The 19,251-nt window shown below is 41.2% G+C and overlaps 1 protein-coding gene across 2 annotated transcripts in view; it reads left to right on the forward strand.

Annotated features, from left to right (window-relative positions):
* NPEPPS (aminopeptidase puromycin sensitive) overlaps window positions 1–19,251 on the forward strand; it is a 72,184-nt gene that overhangs the window by 31,789 nt on the left and 21,144 nt on the right. For both annotated transcript variants that reach the window (XM_028703688.2, XM_028703689.2), the window contains exons 4-12: window positions 1,896–2,017; window positions 3,229–3,336; window positions 5,434–5,634; window positions 6,990–7,086; window positions 7,192–7,225; window positions 11,130–11,244; window positions 14,650–14,814; window positions 15,049–15,153; window positions 16,654–16,714. In XM_028703688.2, the coding sequence (XP_028559521.2) occupies window positions 1,896–2,017; window positions 3,229–3,336; window positions 5,434–5,634; window positions 6,990–7,086; window positions 7,192–7,225; window positions 11,130–11,244; window positions 14,650–14,814; window positions 15,049–15,153; window positions 16,654–16,714 (1,008 nt within the window). The remainder of the gene's footprint in view (window positions 1–1,895; window positions 2,018–3,228; window positions 3,337–5,433; window positions 5,635–6,989; window positions 7,087–7,191; window positions 7,226–11,129; window positions 11,245–14,649; window positions 14,815–15,048; window positions 15,154–16,653; window positions 16,715–19,251) is intronic.

The raw sequence follows: 19,251 nt of genomic DNA on the forward strand, positions 1-19,251 counted from the left end.
TGCCAAACTGCAGTTTATGTAAAGTGGAAGCAGAGGCTTACAATATCTTCCTTATGGTTGCACTGAGGGAATGGGGGGGCATGGAAGCTCTGGAAAAGCTGGTTTAGCAGAAAGACCGAATGCAGCCACTGGACTCTGGTGAGCACTTCAGCACACTGTTCTGTGTTCTGTGCCTTGGGGTTGGGCATGATGAGGTAGAAGTTGATGCTTCTTGAACTATTCAGTTTTATTCATGATATTATTCTAGAATAATTAAATTTCACTTTGATGGGTACTTTTAATGGGTAGTTGATGAGCTTCACCTTTCAGAAGTAGGTGATGGTATGAGTTGTGATGAGTGGCAGAATGAATTTGACCGGCAGAATTGTTTGGTGTTCATCATCAGCAAAATGTGCTGTGGGAACATTTGCCATGTGCTTCTCTGTTTGCAGCTGGAGGCAGATGAGCTATTTATGCTAGACAGATCAGTTTGTTGATACCCATAAAGTGTTCAGCTGAACTTTGGTTGCTGCTGCTTCGGGCATTTAATGCACAACTGCTGGTCACGTTAGGCTACAGTCAGCACTGAAACTTTACACACTGCTTTGAAAAATAGTTTAAAAAACAAAGCTCCTAAATGCTCTGCTCTATAAACAAATTATTATAGGTTGATCCAGACATTATTTTGCTGTATTCGGCAACTTACAAAGATGGCATTGTCAGTTTTATTCCTACTCTCCCCCCCCCCCTCAAATCCAGAATGCTGGTCCAATTTTACTCATGATATTTAATCAGCAGATATCTAATGGTCTGGTCTGGAATAGTTTCTAAAACTTGAAGTGCTGTTATCAAACATTTTAGGTGCCAGGATAAACGGGCATCTCAGAGTTCTGTGCTCTGTTTTCCATCTCTGCTTTTAAGTGATACATCATACTCTTTCCTCTGAGTTCAGCTCATCTGTGTGACTTCAGTTTCTTCCCTGCCATCTTATGCCGTGGACTAGCTTAACATGGAACAACAGAGTTCTCCTCTTTATTCACCATGTTGTGTTCTTCCTCTAGGTGTGCTTCTGCAGCAAAACATTTTTTTGAGTTGCCCAGGACTTCTACGACAAACTCTTTTTACTGATGCTTGGCTATTGTTCCATCCCTGCCTCCTATCTCCAAGTCCAAATTCCTACCTTGCTTAACTAATCTAAGTTAGAAGTCTTCAGGGCTTGGACTCCACATACACTTTGGTTTTGCTGTACAGTGGTGCCTCACAAGACGAAATTAATTCATTCCGCAAGTTTTTTCGTCTTGTGATTTTTTCGTCTTGCGAAGCACGGTTTCGGAAAAGTTTTGGAAAAGCTTCAAAAATCACCAAAATCTTCAAAAACCTCAAAAAAGGCTACCACACCACGTGCTATGAGTTGCTCCTCGAAGTCAAGTCGCAACTGTATTAACGGTTTTAAGAAAAAGGAAACAAACTTGCAAGACGTTTTCGTCTTGCGAAGCAAGCCCATAGGGAAATTCGTCTTGTGAAGCAACTCAAAATACCAAAAACCCTTTCGTCTTGCGAGTTTTTCATCTTGCGAGGCATTCGTCTTGCGAGGTACCACTGTATTCATATGTAATCATGGTGTTAAGGTTGTGAATCCCTAACCTCCCAGCCCTAGCATCCTTACCACAGCACCCTTGCATTAATCCACGTAATCCTGATGTGCAACAAGAGAGGAGATGCCATTTACACTAGATAAATGGCATCTTAATTGGAATATGCTTGAAACATATTGCATCTCAAGGCATTTGGAGAGGGAACAGGTTATTCCAAAGGGACAACAAATAGTCCAAACACCTTTGCCCATTTGAATATTCTGGATGGAGCACATCCACACAGCAAGTATTCATAAACTATCTTCCTCTTTTTAATCACAGGAATGGGGACGTTAAAAATAGATTTTGTTGGAGAGCTGAATGATAAAATGAAAGGCTTCTATCGAAGTAAATACACCACCCCTTCTGGAGATACTCGCTACGCTGCTGTTACCCAGTTTGAGGTATGGACTCCTATGATTTGTGGTCTACCATTTCCATTAATACTTTCACTGGAAGTAGCATGTCTTGTACATGTACCTTAGAGTCTCTAACAAGACAATTGTGTACTTTCTTAGCTGTAACTAATTTGCTGTTGCCTCTTTAGAAATCCACCTGTTTCCATTTCTTGTCAATGAAGCAGAAGGCACTCAGTATAAATATCACTTAAGCTGTGATCTAGTAGCTGGTAGAGCCTTAGGTAATAAACAGTATTTTGGAAAGGGCTAAAATTTACTGATAGTCCTTGTTGTAAACTATGTATCTCTCCCCCCACTCCCCAATATTTAATTTTTTTAACAGAAGCCTTGGAGATGGAAAGAGTTGTCCAAGAGTTAACATTTGGTTATGTGTAAGGGTGAGGGTAAGGGTAAGGGACGCGGGTGGCGCTGTGGGTAAAACCTCAGTGCCTAGGACTTGCTGATCGTAAGGTCGGCGGTTCGAACCCCCGCGGCGGGGTGAGCTTCCGTCGTTCGGTCCCAGCTCCTGCCCACCTAGCAGTTCGAAAGCGCCCCTAAGTGCAAGTAGATAAATAGGTACCGCTTTATAGCGGGAAGGTAAACGGCGTTTCTGTGTGCGGCACTGGTGCTGGCTCGCCAGAGCAGCTTTGTCACGCTGGCCACGTGACCCGGAAGTGTCTTCGGACGGCGCCAGCTCCCGGGCTCTTGAGCGAGATGAGCGCGCAACCCTAGAGTCGGACACGACTGGCCCGTACGGGCAGGGGTACCTTTACCTTTACCTAAGGGTGAGGTAGGAAGTCTACTGGAAAAGCCCCACCTGAAACCTTGCCTGGTTTCTGACCCTTTACCAGAAACTGTACAGGTTTTTTTGTAATTGATCCGCATCTACTATCCATGTGGAATAAGTGGATAATGCCTCTCCAAATTTTATGCTTCTGGTCTTCTTCAAATTTAATGGCTGTCAGTGTAGTTTTGTGCATGCTTCTTGAATACCTGTATTTTCCCCCCTCATTTCCTTGGATCTTTCTTTTCATTTGCCTTCATGTTCCCCATTGTTGGTCTGCAGTGCATTTCTGTGTTCCTCTGTCCAGGTTATCTAAAGACTGTATTCTACTTGGGAAAACGTAACTTTTTTGATTTAAGGTCTGTTCTTGCATGGTTCTGTCAGAAATTCACCCTCACTTGCTTTGGCTAGTTAATGTTCTTATTTCTTTCAGGCTACAGATGCTCGCAGGGCCTTTCCTTGCTGGGATGAGCCGGCCATCAAGGCAACTTTTGATATCTCATTGGTGGTTCCTAAAGAAAGGGTAGCTTTGTCAAATATGGTAAGTGTTACTTATAATCTTGGTTTACCTGTGTATGGGAAATAGCATTATCTGAATGTTTGACCCAGCAGGATAATAAATGGGCATTGTAAGGAGGATAAATTTCTAAGTATGTGGTCACTATTAATTGATTATATAAACAAATCAGTACTGTTGCTACAGGGGACGCGGGTGGTGCTGTGGGTAAAAGCCTCAGCGCCTAGGGCTTGCCGATCGAAAGGTCGGCGGTTCGAATCCCCGCGGCGGGGTGCGCTCCCGCTGCTCGGTCCCAGCGCCTGCCAACCTAGCAGTTCGAAAGCACCCTCGGGTGCAAGTAGATAAATAGGGACCGCTTTCTAGCGGGAAGGTAAACGGCGTTTCCGTGTGCGGCTCTGGCTCGCCAGAGCAGCGATGTCACACTGGCCACGTGACCCGGAAGTGTCTCCGGACAGCGCTGGCCCCTGGCCTCTTGAGTGAGATGGGCGCACAACCCCAGAGTCTGTCAAGACTGGCCCGTACGGGCAGGGGTACCTTTACCTTTACCTTTTACTGTTGCTACAACTGCATGTGACACAAGCTTCACAATGGAGAGATCTACTTTAGTAGTGAATTACCATTATGTGTACTTTAACTATACCAAATGTCATTATCAAACTGTACTCCGGGTTTTGTTTTTGTTTTGTTTTGTTCTGTTCTGTTCTGTTCTGTTTAGTTTAGTTTAGTTTAGTTTGTGTTTAATAAAATACATTTTTTGTTTTGTTAAAAAGGCAAGTGTTTAATTAATAAAATGTAGATTGATACTGTAGTTGTGGCAATGCCAGCAAGAAGATCTAAGACAATGTGTTGTATCGAACACCATTCGGAGTAGACCGTTTGAAATTAATGGACATGGTTAACTTAGATACATTAATTTCAGTGGGTCTAATATGAGTATGATAAATTCTTTTTACAACCAGTTAGGGATTCTATTTACAATAAAGCAGTATGTATATGATTTAAAAACAAACAAAATAAACCCAATACTTCTAAGTGTATTTCTTCCACACTATTTATTTATATGTGTGTTAGACTCAGTATGATATAATGTGTGTGTTCAGACTTTAACACCCCGAAATGGTTTATTTTCTTACCAGTTAGCTTATATGAGTGAACTGTTAAGCTATAATTTTCAGAGAATGAGGAAGTAGATAGGAATGACTGTGCATGAAAGACTGGTGGCTAGAAAGACTGCATGAGAGACTGAGGCCTTTTGTGGCTTGTTCATGTAAAGCGAAACCATGGTTGGTCATTGTATATAAATAGGCATGATGGTTACCTCTGGTATTATATCATGGTTTGTTGACTTAACCCTAGTTAAAAACTTGAATGCTTCTTGAAACAAATCTTCAAGCGTGCTCCTGAGGAAGAACTTGTTTGGGCTAAATAAACTTTTTTTTCTTGAGCACCTGGAGGTTCTTTCCTTTTTCCAAGCTAAGCCTGAAGAGCTTGTATGTCCATTTGTTGTCTTGCAGGCGGAGGAGCAGGGAATACTGTCTATTTCAAACCATTAGCTCAGTTCACACGCCATAAATCATGGTTTGCAAGCCTGTTTAGTGTGGTTCTGAGCAAACGTAGAATTCTTGGTTTATAGCAACTCTCTAACCAAGGTTGATGTAGAAATAATACTGAACTATGGTTAACAGCAAACTAGGGGGAAATGGGTGGGGAGGCAAGAGCATGCTGGACAGTAGTTGGCAATCTAAATAGTACGAAGATCAAGAAATTAAGATGTTGGTGGTTACTGAGGCTGGAAATTGTCTTGATGACCTTTCTTACATCCCAGCTGCATTGGTAATGGGTAAAACAAGAACTGGAGATGTGGACCCTGTTGCCCCCCTTTTTTTTGTAATGAAGAGCAACTTTGGCAGAAAGCAAGGAGATGGATATGATAGAACAAGATTAGGGAAACTGCAGAGAAAGGAAAAGAGCAGGTTAATGAGACTCGTTTCACACATCTGTTTGATACTGCAAAATAGCACAGGAAATACCAGCCCTGATCTCTCCTGCAGTCTCGTGAAATACTGGTGGCGCTTCAAAGCCAATCTAACAAGTCTCTTCCAAACATCTTTCCTTTGAAAGAATGTCACTGATCGGAGGCCCTACCCTGATGATGAAAACCTGGTGGAAGTGAAATTTGCCCGAACTCCTGTGATGTCAACATATCTCGTTGCTTTTGTGGTTGGAGAATATGACTTCGTTGAGACCAGGTCCACCGATGGCGTGTTAGTCCGTGTTTACACTCCAGTTGGCAAAGCAGAACAAGGAAAGTTTGCATTAGAGGTAAAGCATGCTTCCATATCTTTCAGTAACTTTGACAGTTGCTTAAAAATAAACATACACCAGTGCCCCTGTTTTTGACTTTGGAAATATTTTAATATTATTTGAACTTTCTTGCTTCAATTGCTTAGCTGCCATTCCTGTGTTAAAATGGAGAAAATCTAAAAAAAGAAAGTAACTTAGATGCATTTGCTTAATACAGGGAGCTTATTGACAGTGCAAAAGGTCTCAGGTTTAATCCCTGGCATCTTCAGGTAAGCCTGGAGAGGGCCCATGTCTGAAACACTGGAGAGCTGCTGCTGGTCAGTGTAGACAATATACAGTCAAACCTTGGTTTTCGAATGTCTCAGTTGCTGAAAGTTTCAGAAGCCGAATGCTGAAAACCCAAAAGTGAATGCTTCCGTTTTTGAACGTGCCTCAGAAGTCGAACGGCTTCAGAGGCGTGTTTCTCAATTTTCCTCATTGAACTTGCTGACAGCCCTTTGATCCTCAGTTGCCAAACGTTTCGGAAGTCGAACGGACTTCCAGAACGGATTACGTTCGAAAACTGAGGTTCCACTGTATTAGCCTAGATCAGGCATAGGCAAACTTGGCCCTCCAGATGTTTTGGGACTACAACTCCCATGATCCCTAGCTAACAGGACCAGTGGTCAGAGATGATGGGAATTGTAGCCCCAAAACATCTGCAGGGCTGAGTTTGAGGAAGCCTGGCCTAGATGAATTTTGCATAAGGCCTGACTTGGGCAACTTCTGATGTTCATGCTGTGGCAGGGGGAACTTTGTTTTCCAGGCACTGGTTGGAAGTAGGGTATATATTGTCACCTAAGCTGAACAACTTATAAATGGTTAGCTCCATAATCTTTTAGCGTCACCTAATTTATTCAGGCTTCAGAGATTTACAGCTTGTGTGATTGGGTGGAGCTGGGGAAGAGATGAAGTGATAAATTGTGAACTTTCTGTTAAACGTTTTTTTCCTTATGGGTAAAACTGTGGATACACAAACGTCTTCAAATTTGATTAGGTATGTCCCTGGGGGCAGATAAAATGGCTTTAAAACCCTTATCCCTGTCCCCTGGGCAACCATTAAGTCCTCTTTGGTGCAGGGTTTAGGTAGTTTTGGAATTTGTTCAGGCCTCTGTTTTTTGCAGATATTCATCAGAACATGTGTGTGTTCCTTTATGTAAACATGTCGTGTCTGTAGATTTGGCAAAGGCCAGAGTTGACATAGTTTTAACAACAACTGCAGTTGGCTTAGGAGTAAAAGTTAAAGCACAATGTCTTAAAGTCAGTTAACAGGTCTTCTTTATTTTGACTTAACACACCATGCTCTCTATCATTTTTCTCCTTTCCCCCCTTAGGTTGCTGCTAAAACGCTGCCTTTTTATAAGGATTACTTCAATGTTCCTTACCCTCTCCCTAAAATTGATCTCATAGCTATTGCAGACTTTGCAGCTGGTAAAGTATTTTGTGTTACCTCTGAGTTTTATTTGAATTGTAAAACATTTTAGGAGATGGTTGTGTGTATCAATATCAATAAACCTTTGTATTTATTTTATAAAGGTGCCATGGAGAACTGGGGCCTTGTTACTTATAGGTATGCTGTTAAATACTGTCTTTCCTCCCTTCCGTGTCCTTTGTTGACTAATTTTTCCACGTTTTATCAGATATAGTGTAGAAAGCTGTAATGATTTGGGCTTGTTTGGTAATTTCCTCAAAATTATTTTCCATTTTGCGCAAGTTGAAGTTTCCACAAAAATAGGTATTTGAGCATATCCCTCAGAAAAGTAGAGCTTTATAAAGCCACAATATTCAAGAATATTGCATTATTTTAAAAATGCAGCACCTTTCATTTAGATCCTTTGTTTGTATCTTCTTCCACCCTTCTGTGGCCCAATGCAGACACAAGTTACAATCACACATAATGCCAACACAAAGTTTAGTATTCCATACTTATGGGTCATAGGCTTTCCTCTTCTGCACTATCATGGCCACAATGACATTGTAGGCTTTTGCTTCCATTTTCAAGTAGCCAATTTCTATTTCTGTCCGAACACAAACAAACTAAAGTTTACTGAAACAAGCCAACTTCAGGCTGTTGTTGGTGATATGTGTATGCCACAGTAAACCATAGCTAGCACCAACCACAGTTGTCAGTTTAGACACAAGAAAATGCATGTATCTGAAAGCAGAAGCAAAGGCTTCCAATCTTCCGTGATTAAAGAGGGTAGATGGGGAGCACACAAGATCGCGTACTCAAACTGTGGTTTTGTGTTGTGTGTGAGCACTACCACTCTCATAACCGTGGTTAAGATATCACAAACAAATTGTGAGTTGCATGTTTTCTTCTATACCTCTTCTCGGAAATGAACTTCTCCTCAACCACAGTTAACTTCCATTGACATTGATGCTCACTATATTTGAGGCTAAGCAGGGTTAGCTGATCAGGAGTTGAATTCAGAGTTCTAAGTTGATTTCAAATGCTGCTTAACCACAATCACTGTCAGTATCAGAACTTCCATATTTAACTTAATTGTGGTCAAGAGCACACCAGTATTCCGCCCTGCACCCATTTAGAGAATGGGAAGTTCACTTTATTTTCAAGTTGAGCAGGTAAACTTTTGTAGCTGCAAAGTGGGGGGGGGGATCTGTATGGTTTTTGTCCTTTCGGAGATTCCCATTTTTTAAAGTTATAAGCTCCTTATGCAAAAGTGTCAAACAGCAGGCATTCAGTGTGCATTTTGTAAGATATACGCTATTTTTCTGTGTATAAGACTAGGTTTCCCCCCTAAAAAATAATGTCAAAAATTAGGGTCAAAAATACATGGATACACCCCCCCCCCATTTTCTTAAATCTGAGTCCCCAGAAATAGGGGGCGTCTTATACATGGGGGCATCTTATAGATGGAAAAATACGGTAATTCTCAAATAATTTTGGGGCTGTCTATGCCTTTAACAAATTTTCCAGCAATAACTCTCGAGAACCACGTTAGCCCATGCATATTCTAACACTACATATAGTGCATTGAAGACCAGTCTCATGAGCAGATTCCTTGAATAGCTTCCTTCCCTTCATATAAAACTGCTTCTAACTTGCCACAAATATAAAGAGCAGTTAGGGATTTGGTGCTAGGGCAGCTGACACAAATTCATTTGAAAGATAACGCATGGCATGGGGGCATTTCCTTTGTTAGGAACTCTCTAACCAAACTCTCCCTGTCATCCTTAGCTTGCATTGAGGTGCATTGAGCAGGGGAAGGAGTGTTGCAGTTGAAGAAAAACTGTATGGGGGGATGAGTCTCTGCATTATACCCTTAGAAAAGATCTTTGTGCAACTTTTAGTTCAACTTGTAGTTCTAAAGTAGCATCCCAAGTTTTCCTTGCTGCCTAGTGCGCGCGCGCTCTCTCTCTCTCTCTCTCTCTCTCTCTCTCACACACACACACACACACACACACACTCCATCTGATCTATCTTTGTTGCATTCCTAACGCCTTCGCCCCAGATTTATGGCAGTCTTTGGGCCTGTGCATTCTTTTTCTCAACCCATCCTGCTGTTTCCAAATTGTTTCAAGCTGCCAGGCAAACTCCTCGGGTTCGTGGGTGGGCCTTATCTTACAGTGAGAACAGAGGGAGGTTCCTTTATATCAGAACACTCTAGTGCCATATCTTTCTATGGACTGAACCCCATTCTTCCAGTTTGCCAATTATTTTTGAAATTTTGATCTCCTTCCCTCTCCCATGCAAATCATTGTGACCATTGGTGGTCTCCAACATCTTTCCACCATTGCTGGAAAGTTTGGGCAAAACCAGTTTGGGCAAAATGGTTAGTGGTAACTGAGCTCACTCTACCGCCACCTTTCTGATTTGGTACAGCTATGGCAAGTGTGCCCTTTAAAATATTTTGATTTAAAATAACTCTAGTCCAGGTCATCAGAAGGCATTTGGTAGGCTATAATAACACAAAGTCTCTGACTTCCTCTCTAGTTGCCATTGTTCATATATCTTTGACAATTGAATCACAGCAGTTTCCCCCCTATGTAGATACTGTATTTTTTCTTGACCAGCCATCCCTCTAAAAGGCTTTCAGGACAAAAGAAAAAAGAATCATTTGTTCCTTTCCCACCATTTCCCAAACTTTCATTCATAAAAAGCATTTCCCATCTGCCGTTTTTTGAAGTATTTGTAAAAAACAATAAATTTATAAAAAAATCTGCTGAGTGACTAAAAATCTACCCCCGTTTAATCAGTCAGTGTTAACTGATTATTTAATTGTAGCAGCCCTAGTTACGATGGCTCTGTGCTAACCAAATGAATGTTCAAATGGAGCAGATGGAACATAGTTTGGCCATTTGCCCAGCCTGTCACTGCTCCCACTGGAAAAAAAGAGGTGTAGACCAGAGACAACTTTGCAAAATTTTGCAAGGAGCATAAGAGAGCTTTTACTTTTTTGTACACAATCATGTGATCATTGGGTTTGATTTCCTTTCTCTGCCAGTCTCTTCTTGAAAAAGCCCTTTTAAAAATTATTCCCTGGTAACTAGATTGAAGTGTGACTAGGAGACTTTGAAACATATTGGTGTGGAGTGGTAGTGCCCCTGAGCACAACACACCTTGTATCCTTTTTCTGTGTGTCAGTTCTAGAGTAAGCTTTTCTATTCACTCTTGTGTGCCTCATTTTAAAGAAGTCATGCCTTGTTGATCTGTGGCTTCCTCTTTTGCATCCCTGCGTGCACTGAGCTAAAGAACACAGCAATAGTATTAAAATAATAATAATAATAATAATAATAATAATAATAATAATAATAATAATAGAGCCCACCCTTTTAGTTCAGTCCCTGTTACACAGAGTATCGGAATACTGGCACCTATATCTCTGGCGTTCAACATGGCAACTGCAATCTCATTAATGTGGGGCAAATTTCAAGGCATCAGGAGGTTACTGTGGAGCAGCCATGTTAACGCTTTAGCTAAGAGTGGATAATGGGGTCCTAATAAATAGGTCTGGAGAGTTGCAGAGTTTTAGGAGTTGTAATGACCTGGAAGCCTCTTTCCATGCTTTGGTTATGCCAATTAGTAAAACACCCCAAATCCAAAAATTCATTATATAATGGGTCCTTTTGTAGAGAGTTTTTGTTGGTGAACTCTTGCGGGGTTGAACAAATAGTTGGTAGCTTTGTGATAATTTATGAAATGAACACAACAAACTGACGTGTAACTGAGGAAAGTTATTTGCTGAGCTGCCTTTTTTCAGACCAGTTATTTTTAAATGAGATGCATTTTTGAGGGGTAGGTGGTGATGGTGCTGTCTTCCCTCCTTTCCCTCTGAGGAAAAGTACTCCTTGCTGCATCCTAGCAGATATGAAATGTTAACCTTGCTGTTTTCACCTATAAGCATGAAGCACTCTTGTTTATATGAGTTTGGTAGCTTGATTGATTTCAAAAAAATATGCTTTTCTCTCTAAGTCACCTTGCTTCAGTCTCTGTTCTTTCTCATACACAGGGAAACTGCACTGCTGATAGATCCCAAAAACTCCTGTTCCTCCTCCCGCCAATGGGTGGCTCTCGTCGTGGGCCATGAGCTTGCTCACCAGTGGTTTGGGAACCTTGTGACTATGGTACAAAAATTGTATTTGACTTTCCCTTGCTCTGGGCTTAGATCAAGGTTACTCAGTTTCCCGCCTATTACTTGTCCTGAGTGTATCTGCTCATGGTCACAGCAGATGCCTCATGTTTTCGTATGGTACTGCAAGTGTGCATGTCTACCTATGCAGAGTATTATTAGGAAAAACAGCAGTATTGGGGCGTCAGCAGCACCTGGAGATTTTCAGTGGGTTAGATGTGGCCCACAGGTTGCCTCATGAGACGCTATAGGGAGAAACGTTGTGCACTACCATTGAAGATTTTGTCTGCTCTCCTCTAGGATTCACAATGCCCAGCAATGTGAAAGAATGTGCCATAATGCACAATAAAGCATGGAATTAAATAAATAATAATAAGGTTAAAACCTCACACTTGCGTTAACTGCTTAACCCAAATACCATCATGATCCCCCTCACCCATTGCAAGTCTAGGCAGGTCAGAAACTTCTGATTTGTGCAAGTCTGCAAATTCACCAGACTTGCAGATATTTTTCATAATTCTGAAATTAGTATCCATGGGGAGAGGATCTATGAAGGGAACTGATGCTTCTTCTGGCATATGGGGTGATCCACACATTTACAAGCTTATCTTTGCAGCTATAAAGTCTTTTAAACGTGTGGGGAGCTGAAATTCTTAGGATGCTGAGTTAGATGACAATTAGGTATACCTCAGTGGTATTAGTGTAAAATCACTAAATACAGACCTATTTATAAACTTAACATTCAAATCCAATAAGTACTATCCACTTGTGGAAAAGGATTTCTCTCTGTGACATTTCAGGGTGCTGGTTGAATTTCCATATGTTACAGCAGGAATGGTGAACCTGTGGCCTTCCAGTTTGATTATTATTTATTTCATATGTTTATATACCACTTAATACTAAATCTCTAAGTGGTTTACAAATATTTATTTATATTGTTTGGACTCCTAACTCCATCAGCGTCATTCACCATGGCCAGGTTGATGAGATTTGTAGTTCAATATTTGGAGGGATAAAGGTTCTCCATCCCTGCCTTAAGAGCTAGGGGAATAGCTTTCTTTTCCTCCTAACGTCTCCATAATCGGCATCCACAAGATAACTTTACCTGCAAATGAGAGGGAAGTTTAACCTCTTTTCTTTTCAGTTTAATTTTTTGTATGTCATTCCCCCCACCCCTTCATTACTGGCAGGCCACCTTTCCTCCTTTGTCACATGACCTCACCGTTGCTACAGTAGAACTTGTTGAAATGGAAAAACATTATTCACAAAACCAGTGGCATATTTTTAGCAGTTGACATGCCACCAGGGCAGTTGGAAACATGGCAGAGGCAGCTTTGTGTGACTAACCAGCTCTTCTATGAAATGAAGGAGGGACTCTGGAGAGAGGCTGACCTTTTCTATAAACCCAGCCAAAACAAAGCATTCAGCAGTATTTACCTGACTCTATGGGCTTTTCAAATCCATTTATCAAATCAAAGTGGCTCCCCCCCCTTTTTTTTAAAAAAAAGCCCAGCAACTTGTGTGCCAACTTTTCTTTCTCTTTGCATGAGTTCAATACACTATTTTTGCTTGCATGTCTGGCATGGCTTGCTGGTGTTAAGCACAGACACTTTCCACAGAAAGAAATGGTTCCATCACACTTGGTGTGCTAGTGTTAGACTTCAGCAGGCACCACAGTCCTGAGCTAATGAGATTATTTTCACAGAAAAGGGATGGAAAGGCATGAGATGTTGGCCAATAATTCTATTGGTTCTCAATCCCTAAATAAAATTCCTGCATTCTTCTTCCCCATTACAGTTGCAAAGATTCTCAGTTGTACTTGAGAGTGTGGCTGCACTGGTAGATTTTCATGCACTGTGCGCCTAACAGTAGTGCACATGGCTCATGCAGTTCATACTTTATCCTGTCTCTGTTTGGAATAGTGTATGCACCACTTCTTAGCTTGTGAGATTCAATGTTCGTACCACATTAATCAAGCAGGTATTATTGTAATGTCTATTTTTGATTTTGCAGACAAATGTCTTGCATTGTCTTCTTTTTCATTCTTTCAATTATGCCTCTTAAAAAATAAGTAAATCTATTTTTCTCCACCCCCTAACTGACTCTGTATCCCCAATTAGCAATAATCATGCATCAGATTAACCTCACAGGCTACAGTGCTGCCACTGTGCAAAGCACGGAAATTTGTCTGGGTTCTATAAACCAGCATTCTGAATTATACATGCATAAAGTTCATCTAGAGACTGGTTTAAGACCATAAGATGGGACAGGGTTTTTTTTAAGATAAGTAGGTATTGCCCTGGTCTGCATGGGAGGCTGCCTGCAAGTCACTTAGAAGCTTCTCTGAGTTTCCTTGAAAGAACAACAGAATATGTTCAAATATTCTAAGAATTTCAGCTTTTTTGGAAAAAGAAAAAAGCCCATTTCTGGTATCTGTGAACATAGGTTTGAAAGACAACACATTGAACATTGAAGTTGGAGGGTGCTAAGAGGGGTGGTAAGGCAGGATTTTTTAACCCTCTTCCCTCCAGCTGCAAATCACGTGACCAGCAATTATTGCTACGTGGCTCAGTTTGCCTCACAGGCCTGCATTCGGCTGACTGACTGCCTAGATGAAACTTTCAAAGACCACAAAAAAGTGTAAAAGGAGAATATTTTCTAGGTGGTGGGAGGGGGGAATTGAAAAGTGTGGTTAGCGTGGATTTCATCATTGTCCTCACTTGCATGAATCCTGGTAATGCTTCTGAGCATTGAAGCCCTAGAACATTACCTTGAAACCTGATCTACTTGAAGCTGCGGTAGAGTTGGGAATTTCTGTCCGCCCCCCCCCCCCCCAAACATCAAATTCAGATTGAGTTTATGTAGAATGCAGTTAGTTATTTCTTATCCACTGGTGGGGTTCATTCTTACTTGATTCATTTCATTCTGCACAGAGAACAGTTACTGTGTTGCAGCTTTCACTTGTATTGTGTTTCCCATTTCTGTTAAAAATCTTAGGCTACTAAACAAAGGCATTCCTGCAGTGGCTGATGGAGAATGTTCCCATTTGATTTATTCCCCACAATACTGCAGCCATCTCCCCCCCCCCCCCGGATACTTCTGAGATTTCATCAAGCGTTGTCTTCCTAGTTTTTCAGGTGTGGGGACTAGAAACTTGCTTTTTGCAAGTTTGCAACTTGCATTTTTTTATAGAATGCCGAATTCTGTGTTTTTTTCTGCTCGTACACAGAATTGCACAATATTTGCACCTGTTAGTAAGGAGTTCCACATATCTAAGAGAATCAGAGATTTCAGTGATGGAGACCTGAGATCTCAGAGACCAATGGCAACTCCTTGTCCTTTTATCTTGATGCTCTGATGCTCTGCTTTTAGTATCAGCAATTTTCTCAATTCTTCGTAGGAATGGTGGACCCATCTATGGCTCAATGAGGGCTTTGCATCCTGGATTGAGTACCTCTGTGTGGACCATTGTTTTCCAGAATACGATATCTGGACACAATTTGTTTCTGCCGATTACACACGAGCTCAGGAGCTGGATGCCTTAGACAACAGTCACCCTATTGAAGTGAGTGCCAATTGCTGCAATCAGTGGAGTTTGCATATGCTTTGCCGCATGCTCTCTCATTGTTAGAAATTCTTCCTCTGATAACGGGCTGGGGCTCCAGAGGAAAGCAACCAAGAATGCTTTATCTTAGAGACTTAATGATTTAGTTGCCTTAACACTGCTTCGTAAATTTGTAACTGGAGATGCAAGTTAAATGTGGTCTCTTCTGATGACTTGTTGCCTTTCTCACCCCAGGTCAATGTGGGCCATCCATCTGAAGTAGATGAAATATTTGATGCAATCTCTTACAGCAAGGGTGCGTCAGTAATTCGAATGCTACATGACTACGTTGGGGATGAGGTAAATCTATAACTTTACTGCCACTGACATCTAGGGTAACTGTGGATGTTCTGTGTTCTTTTATGTAGAAAGGGTTGTGTGGTGAGGAGCTTGGTGGATAAAGCAAAGGTCCATTTAGTCCAGCTTTCTGTTTCCAGCAGCTGCACAACCAGATACCTCTGGGAGCTGAGCAGCAAAACATGAAAGTGGTGGCCTTCTCCTTAGCTTTGTCTTTAGCACCTGACATTCAGATCCTATCTCTGTATATCTCTCTCCTTCCTTGGAGCTTTTTAAGCAGAGGTTGGATGGCCATCTGTCATGGATGCTTTAGCTGAGATTCCTGCATTGCAGGGGGTTGGACTAGATGACCCTTGGGGTCCCTTCCAACTCTACAATTCTATGATTCGATGTTGGTTCCATTACTCTATAGTGGCTAATTGTGACCCTTATTTATATTAAATATGCTCCATACACCTGGACGCAACCCAGGATCTTTATTTGCCTTAGCTGAAATTCTTACTCTCGATCACTTTTGGGAAGATTTGGTTGGTTCCCAGAATTGGATTTGGGTCGGTTCCCAAAATTCTCTGGTGTGTAGAATCAACATGTGGGGCACAAGAGCAAGTCACAATTTTACATGTTATGTAAATAGGCACCCTGCATTCACCTGCTGTCCATGCCTCTTGTTTTTTATGGCGTAGTATGTATGATTTGAATTCTAAGTCAATACCAGACTTCATGCTTTTCAATTTTGTCATTTTTAATCATTAAAATTATATTGAAGCTGCTTTGTTAACACTGTTTTAATCTTAATTCAGTATTCCAAAAAGCTGCTCACATATGGCTGTTCTAAAATTAACCACTTTAAAATACATTTGTAAATGCATTTTGCAGTGAAAGAATAATTATTATAGTATGAAATGAAAAGCAGATAAAGTTTTTCAATACTGATTTTAATCAGACTATCCATTTAAGTGCCCAAGTGGACTTTGCAATTTCAAGGTTCCTTATTTTTCAACTAATGTTTAAAACGTTTTGAAACGTTTTTTGAATGCTTTTCAACTGGCTTTCAACCATTAATGCATCAGAATGGTTGCAAATAGCACAAAATATCTGTGAGCAGCAGAAAGGTTAAGTTAAAGTGGTTAGGAGTTGCCACAGGATTGGAAGGATCTAAAAATTGGTATTGGGGCTTAATAGTGTAGAGGCTCAAAGCCTATCTAAAAGTGACATTATTTAGTTTCACATGTTCCAGCACTCTTAAATTAAGTAGTGAATTCCTGTTGCAGAAGCTTGTGACTCTGTTCCTCAGCAATATGCCAGTTTTAAGGGACTGCCTGCTACTAGAAGAGTGCAAGGATGGTGCACAAATTTAATCTGGGTTTGCCAAAAAAACCCTGTTAGCTCATGAAAAGGATAAATAGTTTGGTGGAAAACAACACATTACATTCCAGTCCCATCCAGTGATAAGCTAATTTTGAAGTTGTTTATATTCACAAAATAAAAATATTACATTCACAGGACTTCCGGAAAGGAATGCACCTCTACCTTACCAAGTTTCAACATAAGAATGCAGCTACAGGTAATTGGCTGTTGTGTTTGTACTCTCTCTTTCGTTGTCCCCAGAACATTACATTACACAGAGAAGTTGCACCCCCCAGTGATAATTTTTTTCTGCCTGAAATGCAGGGAAGTTCACCAGCAAAGTGTTTCCTATCAAACTATATCTGTATGAGTGTGTGATCCTTCTCACAATACTTTACTCTGACCATCTGGAAATTTGCAGTAGTAATAGGCTAAATTTACTTTGGGGAAAACCCAGGTCAGATTCTGAATTGGAAACGTGGCTTGTTTATTTCCTGACCCAGATGCAAGCTGATCTTCTATTAATTCCTCTGCTAACTCCCCGCCCCCCATGATCATACATGAATTAAATGTCTGAAAATCAATAATAAGACGATGGAATGGGAAGAAGCTCATTTTGCTTTTACTGCTCTTAATATATGTAATACAGTCATATGGTTGGTGCTGTACGGAACAGAGAGCTGAAACTATACCTCTCTGCCAAGGGAGGGATTGCACCCTGTTGATGCTTTTTTGGGTTGCTCTTCCAAGTATTCAGTAGTGTTTCTGGCCATCAATCTGAAGAGCTGCTTTTGACTTGCTCAGGGACTTGACATTATTTAAAGGGAGCTTTGGCTGAACAGCAGAACCTCAAGCCATATCACAAATTGTCGTTTCAAAGTCCCCTCCCATTTCAAAAGTAGATTCCCCTGGGGGACGGAGTCTTCTCCTTCTAACAAGGCAAACCCAAAACTCAATTGGGTGTTGCAAACAAGTTGTGTGGCTCTTTGCATTCCAGCTTCTCTTCAAGCAAAAGGATTTGTGGGGGGAGAGGAGGAAGTTCTGTCAGCAGTTATTTTCCATCAGAATGTAACTGGCAGGTGTATGGCAACTCAAAGCCAGTTCAGATGTTAGCTTTTTTTCCTTTCTTTTTTTGCAACATTTCAGTAATTTCCCACTTCCTTGGGAAATATATTGGCTACAGCACAGAGAACTGAGGCACATAGCTACATTCTCTAAATAAGTGGAATTTAAGTACTTAACTAAATGTTTAAATGTTGTCAGCTTGAACTTGCGCTTTCCCTAACAGATCTGAGTTGTTCCTTTTGTGCATTGACAAGTCATACCCGTACATTGCAGACAGTTTCCGATTTCTCAGGAACTTGCTAGAACACAAGCAGCCTAGCTGCTTGGACAGAATTGGGATTAGGGAAGCCAGCGTGGAACGATGGGAGTAGGCAGGGAAACAGAAATGAAGTCTGGGCACACAAACCGCCTCAGAATGTAAGCTCACAGAAGGGACAAAGAGAAACAAATGAGAAGCCCAAGTGAGATCAGGAAGAAGCATAATCAAAGAATTCCTGGCACAAGCTGTGAAGCAGCCTGGCAGCAGCCTATTTTCTTGCTGACAGACCAGCATCAATGAACACTGAACAGCCAAATAATTCCAGAATGTCACTGGCAGTCAGAAAGACAGGACTGCGAAGAGATTTCTGATGCACTTCAGAACCCATACGAGATGTTCTGGATTTTGTGGGACTCCTGGCAGTTTTTAAGACCCATGTTAACATAATGCATTGATCAGTGCAGGCTTAACTGGTCATAACTCTGCTGTCTGCAGATGCAGAAGTATGCAAATGTATTCCAGTTTCAGTTCGCCTATGGGAATTAACTGCTGCTTTGCTGTTTTATTTTCAGTGTTACATTTGCTTTTTAATTTAGATTTTATATTGTTTTAATTGTTGTGAACCTCTTTATGTGACTTCAGTGCGTAGTGATATAGATACATTTAAAAAAAACAAAAACCAAAGCAATAGCCAGATCCCTCGTAGTACAGGTGTGTATTCATTTCTAAAAGAAATTTAAAACAAAACCATTAGTTCCTAATTAATCTCTTGAAAGAAATGAATGAAAAGTACAAAACTGAATGGGAGAAGCAAAATCCTTTAATTCCCCAGAGGCTCCTGGAGGACAGTCTTTATTCTGGGATGCTCTTCCTCTGATTGATCAGGCAGGGTCATGTGTCAATGCTATCTTGCGGGGAGGAGTTATCCCATAGTTTCCAGACCATCCCTGCCTTCAGCACTGAACAAATTCAGTGAATGGAACACATGTGGGTTGTTGGTTTTTTTTACCTACTTCCTTTTCTTTGCTTGGATTGAATTTTCTTGGTTTTTTTCTGCAATTTAACTGCCCCCCCCCAATTACTACTTCCTTGGACTGTTTCAGGGTACGTTGATTCCTTCCCTCTTTTCAACCCCTTCTTGGATTTCACCTCCCTCTCGCCCACCCCCCTTTAAAGGAAGGGAAACAGGGCAGTGCAATCCATTCCCCTTGGGCAGCTTCTAACTGGGAGAAATCGGAAGCCAGTGAATTTCCAGCCTACAGGCAATTCTCCTAATAGTTGCTCAGCACGCTGCACGGACTGTGCACCTTTTTATAGGTCCAATCCAGAGCCTTTGTTTTCACCACGTGCAAAGTGCTGGCTTCATCAGGACTACAAGAGAGAGCCACTGGATTTGAGCCAGCCTATTTTTCCTGGCTCTGGAGCAGCCA

The sequence above is a fragment of the Podarcis muralis genome, chromosome 13 (genome assembly GCF_964188315.1).
Source record: "Podarcis muralis chromosome 13, rPodMur119.hap1.1, whole genome shotgun sequence".
Lineage (NCBI taxonomy): Eukaryota > Metazoa > Chordata > Lepidosauria > Squamata > Lacertidae > Podarcis > Podarcis muralis.